The following is a 12,264-nucleotide window of genomic DNA, read 5'->3' on the forward strand; positions in this document are numbered from 1 at the left end:
AGGGGTGTGAGGCATATTATCCCTCTATTATAATATATATATATATATATATATATATATATATATATATATATATATATATATATATATATATATATATATATATATATATATATATATATATATATATATATATATATATATATATATATATATATATATACCTTTTCCTTAATTCTAATAAGAAAAAAATGGTTTAATTTTTTTTGTTCTAATTGCTGCTCATAAAATCATATTTTGTCCCAATAGAATACAAGCAACTAGTTATTACACAATTAAATTCAGAAGATAAGTATATGTGAGTTATATATAGGAAAATACATTTTTAATCTCAAGTTTGCACCGACTTCATATTTGGTCCCTAATGTTCACAAAAACACATCCGGTTCCTCATGTTTCAATAATTTAAACACTTTTAGTCATTTTCGTCAATTTACCCTTAGTCCGTTAGTTAAGCCAACGATGGGCACATGCTTGATTTCGTTAGTTTTAACGGAAAATTGACCGAAATGACAAAAAATGTTGAATTTTTGAAACATAAGAGATCAAATATGTTTTTTTTGAACATGAAGACATAATATGTAATTAGTGCAAACTTGAGGAATGAAAACTGTATTTTTCCCTATATATATATATGTATGACAATTAATAAGAAGTCGCATATGTAGCGGTACAACGTCAACGGACCCCACCATCTCCATTCCCTTCTCCTTTTCTTCTTTCCTCTTCGACTTTTTTTTTTTTTTTGATAAATATTTTTCCTCTTCGACTTTAATATCTGTAGATCCATCATCCATACCGACCTAATAAATAGGAAAATTAAATTGATATAATTGAAGTTTCAGCAAATTAAATCGATACCCAATCTCACATTATTCTCGTCGGAATGGCGGGAGTTTCGGTGGCGGCGGAGTGGCAGCTCCTCTACAACCGGTACTACCGGAAGCCAGAGCTCTACCAGATGCAGTGGAAGAACGTCGACCTCACGCGCAACAAAATCGCCTGCGCTCCCTTCGGCGGCCCCATCGCCGTGATCCGCGACGACGCGAAGATCGTCCAGCTCTACGCGGAGTCCGCACTCCGCAAGCTCCGCATCTTCACCTCCTCCGGCCGCCTCATCTCCGAAACCGTGTGGAAGAACCCCGGCGGCCGACTCATCGGAATTTCGTGGACAGACGATCTAACCCTAGTCTGCATCACGCAGGACGGCACCGTTTACTCGTACGATATACACGCCGAGTTAGTCAGCACCTTCTCCTTGGGTAAAGAGTGCTTCGCCAACAGCGTTGTGGAGTGCGTCTTTTGGGGGAGCGGCGTGGTTTGCATCAATGAGGCGTTCGAGATTTTTGCGGTGCCCGATTTCAAGACCCCGAAAACTGTTAAATTGGCGGATAGTAATCTGGAGGAGCTTCCACATTGTATGGCGGTGATTGAGCCACAGTACACGAAATCGGGAGATGTGGAGGTGCTGCTAGGGGTTGGAGACCATGTGTTGTTGGTTGAAGAGGATGGGGTGCAGTCGCTTGCCGAAGGGATTGGGCCTTTGCAGAAGATGGTTGTTTCTAGGAAGGGGGAGTTTGTTGCCTCGTTCACGCATGATGGGAGGCTTCTGGTCATGTCTACGGACTTTTCAGATGTTATCATCGATTATGCTTGTGAGGTAAACCTGATAATGTGCTTCCATATTAAGACTTAATTTGATTGCTAACTTTAAATTATTTCAGTATATCATTGTGTAGGTATGACTCTTGATATGTGGTTTAGTGGTAAAGGGTTGTGAATTTGTTTACTCTGTTGACTAAGCTAAAGTACCCTTGAGTGACTTAATTGTAATGTTGGAGAACTGTAAACGAGCCAGCAGTTTCTTGCGTTGTGATTTCAATGCTTCTTGGTGCCTGTATTGCCAGCTATCCTCAGACGATTACATAGGACACTGTTTTTGCAATGTTTCCAGCTATCAAAAGAAGTATAAGCTGTTGATTTTTATGTCTCTTTCTTCAGTTCAACCTTGAACGAAGAAATATTTCTTGAGTAGTCTTGTCTAATAGCAATTTGGACTTCCTTTGGACATCCCTATCAAGGTTAACTTTGTTTTAGTCACGAGGCACATGAGTGAAAAACCACTAAAAAATGATGGTTTTGGATTTTTTGTTTGGGTCATCCTAAAGAGCAGCAAGTCTCATTAACATTTGAAGCCGTCTTCTTTTTTGGACTATGTTCACGACAAAGTAAAGTGATTTTGAAATTGTCATTTCGAATCGGTTAGTGAAAAAACAAAAATGATGCTACCATAGTCAAACTCAAATTGTTCATACTCACTTGGCAATCAACTATAAGATTGCAGTCACAGACTTAAGAATGGAAATATTATAGCTTCATCAGGTTGTTTGGGTGGGGACAATTAAGTATACTGATCACAATTATGTACTATCTTGTGAAATTGTTCCCATATCCATCTCTTGTTAGAGAACTTCAAACGGCATATTATAGTCTAAGTGTCTAACTGATTTTTGTGTTACTTATATGCGTGCAGTCAGCCCTCCCTCCTGACCAACTAGCTTGGTGTGGATTGGACAGCGTCTTACTTTACTGGGATGATATGCTACTGATGGTGGGCCCTTATGAGGAACCAGTACGCTATATTTATGATGAGCCGATTATTCTTGTCCCAGAATGTGACGGGGTGCGGATACTTTCTAACACAAACATGGAGTTTCTACATCGAGTTCCAGACTCTACAGTATCTATCTTTCAGATTGGAAGCACCTTACCTTCTGCTTTATTGTATGATGCCCTGGAGCATTTTGACAGGCGAAGTGCTAAGGTAAAATCTACTTCTGTTCATGGAAATTGGCATCATCTTGAGACAGCTATCTAGATGCTGTTCTCACACATTGGCCCTCCATGCTTAATTGTCTCCTTTTGTTATTAAACCTATGCATGTCTGGATATTCGGTTTGATTATCTTATTTAACATTATCATCTAACAAACTTGTTATGAGAATTTTGATTAGAAGTTGTTGCATGTAAAAGCTTCTCATAGTAATGACTCAGCTTAAAAATATGTAAGTTGTAACTGTACAGATATGTAACATATTTATCAAATGGTAGTTGATTGTGAAGCAGAAGATATGCATTGGAATTTTTTTTTCATTATTATTTGTTTCTGTTCCGGCTCTATTTTTGTTTGTAGTAGGACCATTTGTTTATCCGACACTTTAAATGCAAACACTGGGTACAGCCGTACAGGATATATTGATCTGCGACAATGTAGCATTTTCGACTCACTCAGTTACTCTCTCCACCTACATGTTTGTGTTACAATATGCTTCACAGTAAATCCCCTCCTACTAAATGATAAACTGGCATTAATTAGAAGAGGTCCATTTAATTTCTTAACCACTACCTTCGCTGCCATTATAATCAGTCATAATTTTGGAATGATAACGATGAGCTTGTTATTGCTAGCTTTCAATTGCTAAATAATTGTAGAGAATTAGGTTCATGATTATGGCAGGCTGATTAAATCTGGATGTAAGCTTCCCTTAAGAAATTCTGTCTAAAGTCTAAACTATTATAAATATGATATTTATGGAGTACTGAACCTGTATAATCTGCCAGGCTGATGAAAATTTAAGATTGATCCGCTCTTCACTGCCGGAAGCTGTTGAGGCTTGTGTCGATGCTGCTGGTTATGAATTTGATATTTCACAACAACGAACCCTACTGAGAGCTGCGAGCTATGGACAAACGTTTTCTAGGTAGGTTGATGCTCTTATTTATTCATGTATATGTATGAATTCTTTGCCTGGACTGTTTTCTCCTTTCTCATTCAGCTTGACGAATTGTACACGTCTCTCCTTTTTCTGATTTTATTGAATTTTTCTTAGTATTATTATTATACCATGATTGGCATGATACCAATTGAAAACTCTTGAGTTGATCATCCTTCTAATTATGTGATCTTCATGTGTATGTGTATGTGTATGTTTATCTTTTCATTATATTTTGGGAGAGGAGTGCAGTTTCTTACAATGTGGAGAGGAAAACAAGATCAAGATATAATCGGCCGATTTATGCATGCTGAAAGTCGCATTTCTATACAATGCATAAGTTCACATTACATGTTCTTAAAATGGTAAAAATGTACTTGAAAAGACAAGAACTATAGGTTTTGTTACTGAATCTAGGTTCTCTTTCATTAGGATCCTTGTTTTTTTTCCTAATTTGGTTCATCAAATAGTAATAAAATAGCATTGTACCCATGGTTTAATTCTTTTATGGGGAGTGTTGTAACTCTTCTTTCATTCTGATTCATAAGTTGACATAATTGATATCTAAAAAAATAATAAACATTTAATATGCAAGGAATTCAAAACTAATAGTTGTGTCTCCTTTCTTTGTTATGTTCTCTGTAATGCTCATGACTTCTAAGTTGCTTCCTTGTTTTTAGCATCTACCTAGTAGGATTGATCTATAACTTCCTTTCATGAACTTGAAATGCCAAACTTGGATATCCTAGCAGTTCATTTCTTTGGCTTACCTATCTTTTAACTTGTAGAGGCGAAAGTGGTGAAATGATTATTTGCTGATACAAAATAGAATGTCAAATTAATTTGATAGCATAAAGGGTTTACGACCTGAGTCTATATAATGCATTAGTACCACAAGTTTTTCTAAAATTTCATCGGCAATTTTATCTTGAAAAGCCTACCTGTTCTAAAATACATTTTTGGTGATGTGTGAAATATTTCAGTGGATCTTTCTTTTGTAGGTTGGGACTTGTGTTGGTATAGAGTTTCTTGCCAGCATGTGTTCTCTAATTTTTTATGCGAACTAATTGCTGGTGCAGAAATGATTTCATGCATGAGTTCTGTCACATTATCTTTTGATGAGTCTAAATGAACATTATTTTCTGATTTTTTTCTTGGTAATGATATCCAGTTGGCTTTGGCAGCCATTTTCAGCATGACAGCATACAGGAGATGTGTAAAACGCTGCGCGTCTTAAATGCTGTGCGTCATGTGGACATCGGTATTCCTCTAAGCATTCAGCAGTACAAGGTGTTAAATTCTCACCTTCATTCGTGAAGTTTTGACTACTAATTTTCCCATCCTAAAATATTATGTTTATTCTTATTCTTCTTATGTTTCCTTACAGTTGCTTACTCCATCTGTTCTGGTTAACCGATTGATTAATGCTAACAAACACCTGCTAGCTTTACGAGTATCAGAATATCTTGCGATGAACCAAGTAAGTCATTTAGCTTTATCCTACTTGATCTCAGTCCATTGCTTCATTCTTTATAGTGGTAGTCTCTTTGGCAGTTCTGGTTTCTTTCGCTTAAATCGTTCACTTGGTATACCATTACATTGTTCTTTGTTCATTAGCATCATGTTTTTTCTTTCCTCTGCATGATGTATGCATGTTTTCAACGGATCAGGAATAGCCAGATTCTAGTTTTTTAACCATTACAAGCAACCGGATTATTTTCATTAAGTAAATTAAGTCATAAATTAAAATTGTTGCGGTCCCTGTTGAAAGTGAAATGTCTGGTTGCCTTCTTGGTGAAGTGCTGTCCAACTTACTAGACTGTAATTTTACTATTTGAATATAGTTATTTGTTCGAGCTCAATTTGGATATTGGTATAGATTTTTTATGAAATTGCTTGTATACGATCAGAAAACAAAGACGAGTGCTTTTACCGACAAGAACATTTAGTTGATCAATTACCTTTTTTTTTGCTACAAGTCACTGTCCCACATTGTGCATGTGTAGATTCGGAGAAATTTTAGGTTTTCCTACTGAAGTTGCTCATTTTGTTAGTCAATGCAAAAGAAGAAAAAAAAAAAAAAAGAAAATGTGTGAAATTGAGCTGTGTTCCACAATGGGATTTCTGGATTCTTCAAATTAGTTGACTTAGCATTAGCCGTGGGTGTCTGTGTTTGGATGTGTAGTCTGAACAGTTTCGATTAATTCCGGTGTCAGGGACATTTTGAGATCTTGTTTTGCTAGATTATATTTATGTCTTCATTGTTTTTGAGTACTTCGTGGGTCTGCGTTTTCTGCGCCTGTACTTTAATCTCAAAATAACTCCATCTCCTCCCCATTTGGACATCTGTTACAAAAGGAAACAGTTGTTTTTAAGTTTGCAGCTCACATTCAGCATGTTTATTTGATGAATGCCAGGCGAGACTTCTTCGAATTTATGTAGATGCTAGAAGTTATCTTTTGTCAGCTAAAATGCTTGTAAAAATAGCAATTTTGATGGGTATATTTTTTCCATGCTAATAATAATGTAAACTGTCTTGTTTCTTTAAAAAAATGGTAATAAAGGTAAGTATTTGAAATAGTTTTTTTTTTTGGCCGAAACACTGAGATAAACTTGTCACTATTATTTCTGTTTACTGGAATTTGAAGAGACAAACTTAGGATTGAACTATCTTGTTTTCTGACGAACTAACTGATCCTGCATTTGCGCTGACACTATTATCATTTTGGGGTTTCTAATAGGAAGTCGTATTAATGCACTGGACTTGTACAAAGATATCATCATCCTCAGCCATTCCTGATGCCACTCTTCTTGAAATCTTGCTTGACAAGGTTAGTTTCTCCGTTACGTAATACCTGCTCCTCCTGGTCCTAACATTTCCTGTTTCCATTACAGGTTGTAACCACCTCTCATATATTATATTTTTCGTTTGGTATTGCACTGCATGTTATTTTTGGCCAGGTTTTTATTGATAAAATTTCCAGTTACCAAATCCAAGTCAAATTGCATCTCCCAGTCTCAATTGTCTTTGGTCGTACAACATGGATATCAATTAACATACTTTGTCATCTTATCTTCTTGTTTGCTTTAGTTATTTATTTGGGATGTAACTACAAATAGGATATAAGTTGCGAGGGCACATAAATGTAACAGATTAAATAACTAAGTACAGGTTTTCTTGTTCACATACTTCAAAATATTGTGATACTTTATTTGTTCAGTAGATTGGTTGTAGTGTTTCTGTTTAATTTAGTCAATACTCAGTTAACATAAATGATGGGGAAATATTCAACTTCGATCAACTACCCAGCATCCGACTCGAATGCCGTAGAATCCAACTCGACAAACCTGTGCGAATGTCCTAATAATGATTGGTTAGGTCGAAGTATTACTTTCAAAGGGACCACACCCTGCCACATCCCTAATTCAACTCTTATTTTTCCACTTGTTCAACTGCATATATTTATGTCTGAGATATTGGCTCTGAAATATCAGCTGAAGATATGCAAAGGGATATCTTATGCAGCTGTTGCTTCTCATGCTGATAAGAGTGGCCGTAGAAAGTTAGCAGCCATGCTAGTTGAACACGAGCCACATTCAGCCAAACAGGTATAGTTGTTTTTTCTTTCTTTCATGTCGTTTTTGTCTTACATATGGGGTTGATTTATATCTTCTTTACATCTTTATAAAGTGCTAGCACGATTAACTTTCATCTCTACAACCGATGTCATTTATTTTAGAAGTAATACTAGTTGGACAATTTTGTGGAAATTGTTTATAAGAAACGCTATTGATATCTGTCAGATTCCTCTCTTGCTAAGCATTGGAGAAGAAGATACTGCACTTATGAAGGCTACTGAAAGCGGTGATACCGATCTCGTATATCTTGTTCTGTTTCACATCTGGCATAAGGTGAAGAGTAATTAAATGCTTCTAGACCTTCTTTTAGGCTGACAGCCTTTTTATGGAATGAAAGATGATGTTTCTTGGTTAGTTCATTGACTGCTACATGTAACATTGCAGAAAGCGCCATTAGAGTTCTTTGGAATGATACAAGCTAGACCTCTTGCACGTGATCTCTTTGTTACTTATGCACGGTAGGGAGACTACTGATCCTCTCAAAATACTAAGGGAAGGGAAACCTCAATTTTACAGCAGTATATTTTTCTAATTTTTTGATCTTCTCCCAGATGCTATAAACACGAGTTCTTGAAGGACTTCTTTCTGTCCACTGGACAGCTTCAGGTTAGTTAAAGTTTACTTGATTTATTGATTCTTTACTCCTGTCTTTAGTAAATTCTATATCTACTAGTTTAAAATGTTTGTATGATAATTGGTTTGATCTGTATTTCTCGATCAACAAAAATGGCTCGTGGCAAACTGACTCTCCTGTACATCTTGATTTCCTTGTCTGATTTTGCTTTCTATTTGTTATAACCCATAAGGGATTTTTTTATTCAATTGTACGAAGTTGGTGCACTACACATACCTTTTCATATCTAGATTTTCTTTACCTTTTCTCTTCTAAAGTTCCTACCTTAATAAAATGTTTTACGATTTTGCAGGATGTAGCTTTTCTCTTGTGGAAAGAATCTTGGGAACTAGCAAAGAATCCAATGGCAAGCAAAGGATCTCCTCTTCATGGTCCACGCATAAAGCTAGTTGAAAAGGCCCATAATCTTTTTACGGAAACAAAGGAGCACATCTATGAGTCTAAGGCAGCTGAGGAACATGCAAAATTGTTAAGGTGATCATTTTATTGAGAATTGTGGTTTTTATTAAAGAATTAAATTTCTGTTCAACTCCCTAACTTCCTAAAGTTTCTAAATATTTTATCCACCATGTCACCAAGATCATATTTTTCTCGGTTTCCAGATCCCTGCACTCATTGCTGTATTAAGAACCATGCTACTTTTTCCTTGTATCCTCGTCTCTTAGGCTTTGTTTGGATCAAAGAAAATCCTAAGTAAAAATATGAAAGAACTAGGTAAATTAGATTTCATTTTGGTTAGGATGTAATAGACTAGGTAAAATGATCTACCGAAAAAGGTGAAAATATTTTGTGACTAAAACAAGTAAAATACATATTCCTCAAAAAAAGTTGGGAAAACTACACGTAAATGCTAGCAGGTTTTCTATCTTCTTCAATTTCAATTCATCTCTGTCCTATAAAACACCCAACTATGGGAGTAGTTCACCTCCATCACAAAACCTCAACAAACACATCTGTTTGGGTAAAGAAAATAAATTTTCACAAAATCAGTTTCTGCACCATTTCCCTTAAGAACCAAACATACTAGAGATTTTTAAATTCTTTGTTTTTGTCCGCTTTTGCATTTTCATTTTCGTCATTTCAAAATCCATGAACCAAACAGAGCCTTAACCTTCGATGAGGTGCTGCTGTACTTGTGCAAATTTTTGCCTCGTAAAATTTAGTGATACATACTTGTGGAAAAATTAGCTACATGTCATGGAATCAAGTCAGAATCTACTTTGAGCGAGTTTCGGATATAGTTTTGCATTTGCTTTTCGCATGAGCTCGCAGCTAACCATTTGCAATGAACTGCAGAATTCAACATGAATTAGAGGTGACTACGAAGCAGGCCATCTTTGTAGATTCAAGTATCAGTGACACAATTCGCACATGTATTGTCCTGGGAAATCATCGGGCTGCCAATAAAGTTAAAGTTGAATTTAAGGTTTGTAATTTAAGATATTGTTGCTACTAAACAGTAAACTAACAAGCATGCTCAAACGAACAAATAATAAAATATAAAAACTCTTGCTTGCACGTATGCAGATGTGTGTATCGCTGTAAACATTTCATTTTCAGCAAATTAATTTTCTGAAAAATCGTATCATGATTTAGGTTTCGGAGAAGAGGTGGTATTGGCTTAAAGTCTTTGCTCTGGCTACAATCCGAGACTGGGATGCACTAGAAAAATTTTCAAAAGAGAAAAGGCCACCTATTGGTTAGTGTCTACGATTGAATTAGTTTATTTTGCATATTTCGTTATCTTGGTCTTATTTGACTGTTGTTTCCTCTGAGCTCTTGTCAGCTGTCACCTTGTCTTCGTATGCACATGATGAATATATAGATATGTTGCATGAATAATGCAGAAATATGTTTGGCATGTATTTTAGATGAGATAAACCATGTAAAATATATGGTAAGGCTTACAAAAAACTGTCTTGTTTGCGTAATTTACCTTTTAACCCCTCAAACTAACAGTCCACCAAACAACTTAACAAAAACTATAAATTGTCTAAATTGCGCTTCTATAAAAAGAAAATATAATAAAATCCCTGCAGTGCTTAAATTACAAAAACTGTATCTTGGTGGCAAATTTACATTTATCCCCCTCAAGAAACCATCACTTCCAAGTCTGAATATGCTGAACATTCACAGGCTTTTGTCCATCTCGCAATTTTGCTTAAAATTGTTTGTATTTCAGTTGCATTGAGTTGTATATTTCTCCCACCTTTTCACGTTATTAGCGATATTGATACTGTTGTCATGTGCAGGCTACCGCCCATTTGTGGAGGCCTGTGTTGATGCAGGCGAGAAAGATGAAGCCCTTAAATATATTCCAAAACTTGCTGATCCGAGAGAGAAAGCTGAGGTAACAACTACTAACGAACCATATGAATGTTATATTAATAACATGCTAATTTTTTAGATAATTTTCTCATTAATATATTTCATTAAGCCAGAATGCTTTATATTTGTCGAAATAAATTGGCTGAGCATGTTGGTAATTTATACAAGCAGGCATATGCTAGGATTGGAATGGCCAAGGAAGCTGCAGATGCTGCATCGCAAGCCAAGGATGGTGAACTGCTTGGGCGATTGAAACTAAGTTTTGCACAAAATGCTGCAGCTTCCTCGATTTTCGATACTCTTCGAGACCGCTTGTCCTTCCAAGGTGTTTCTTAGTCCTTTCGAGTTTTTTTTATTTATTTTTATTTTTATTTTTATTTTTTTATTTTATAGTTTTGAGCTCGTGAATATGTCGGTTCTTTCTTGATTTGTTTTTTTATCACGGCGTGCATGAGATGAGACTACTTTTTTTGTTTAAATTATTTTTTGTTTCTACACTTGCATTCTGGTATGTATTATTTGCTGTATCTTTCTGAATTTATTAGCCATGGTGTATTTATGGAAGACTACGTTTGGTTGATAGGATTGGTTCTGGAACAGGAATTCAACATTGCATTTGTAAAGTCTTTTTTTTTTTTTTTTTTTTTTTTTTTTCATTATTTATCTTTTCAGCGTTTATTTCACTAAATAGAGTTTTACTTGTCTCCAGCATGGAGTGTGACAAAAAGACACATACATATCTTGAATAATCTATTTATATGAATTGGTGTTGGCTGAATCAAAATGGGCTTCAAGCTGCCTACAGAAAATGAATATTGAACGCGTAAGCAAATGTGATATTTTTGTTTGAAATTAAAATCCCTTATTTTATTTAGGGAAAAATGGAATTATGATTTACGACAAACTTCTCGTTCTAAGGTTAATTTACAAAAAACAAATGCCACTGCAAATTCCCCGCCGTTGTTGTCCACAACAATTGTCTTCTCCTGTAAAATTAGTACGCTGTCTCAGGCGTCGAATTAGGGCGTTAACGTCTTTTTTAACTGAAACACCGACACAATTTACGAAATCGCCGATTGATCTAGGGCATAGTAGGTAAACTCGCGAGATACCGCGGGACGGTATGGTCTCAATCAAAACGATACAACTCATAATCTGTATCGGCTATGCATAAATACCGGTAAATATCGCGATATATCGTATCGAATCGCCATATTACGATACGATACGATATTTACGATATTAGTCAAAATATAACAAAAATAAAAAAAAATTAAAAAAAATAAAAAAAAATTAAAAAATCTAAAAATAAAATAAAATAATTTAAAAAAATTAAAAAATAAAAGAAAAAAGAAGTTTCAAAACGAAATATTCACATAATCTTGGTCTGAAAATCAGATTTCAATATTATTTTCTATTTTTCTTACATATATTAGATCCAAGAAATTTAAACGCCAAGTTTGATATTGATAAGAAAAAATAGGAAAACGCCAAAGTTGGAGTTGATGAAGCTGAAGAGATTAATGAACGTGAGGATGAAAACACTCGTTTGAAATTGGTAGATGAAAAAGATTGATGAAGTTGATCATGTTGAATAGATTGATGAACGTGAGGATGAAGATAGTCGCTTGAAATTGGTAGATGAAAAATATTAAATAACATTGATCTTGAAGATTATGAGTGATAGATTAGTTTTTTAGAAATGAGAAATTCAAATTTGAACTTTGTTGATGTTATTTTATGAGTGCTTTGACTTAAAATATTAAAATTTCATGTTTATATATATATATATATATATATATATATATATATATATATACGCCGATATTTTCCGATTCGATAACCATGATCTAAGGCACCACCTAGACACGGCCACGGGCCGGGTTTGAC

General features: G+C 35.1%; 1 protein-coding gene across 1 annotated transcript; it reads left to right on the top strand.

The window, feature by feature from the left end:
- The first annotated feature begins 651 nt into the window (after positions 1–651).
- VCL1 (vacuoleless1 (VCL1)) lies at positions 652–10,982 on the top strand. Its single transcript, XM_012986050.2, has 15 exons — positions 652–1,660; positions 2,534–2,824; positions 3,622–3,761; positions 4,958–5,063; positions 5,161–5,253; positions 6,515–6,604; positions 7,269–7,382; positions 7,578–7,685; positions 7,797–7,870; positions 7,964–8,018; positions 8,339–8,520; positions 9,343–9,472; positions 9,643–9,745; positions 10,299–10,396; positions 10,546–10,982. Exons 1-15 carry the CDS (start codon positions 887–889, stop codon positions 10,708–10,710), a joined length of 2,523 nt encoding a protein of 840 aa, XP_012841504.2. The 5' UTR covers positions 652–886; the 3' UTR covers positions 10,711–10,982.
- Positions 10,983–12,264: the final 1,282 nt, after the last annotated feature.

The sequence above is a fragment of the Erythranthe guttata genome, chromosome 13, assembly GCF_056151865.1.
Source record: "Erythranthe guttata isolate IM_541 chromosome 13, IM_541, whole genome shotgun sequence".
In the NCBI taxonomy this organism is placed as follows: domain Eukaryota; kingdom Viridiplantae; phylum Streptophyta; class Magnoliopsida; order Lamiales; family Phrymaceae; genus Erythranthe; species Erythranthe guttata.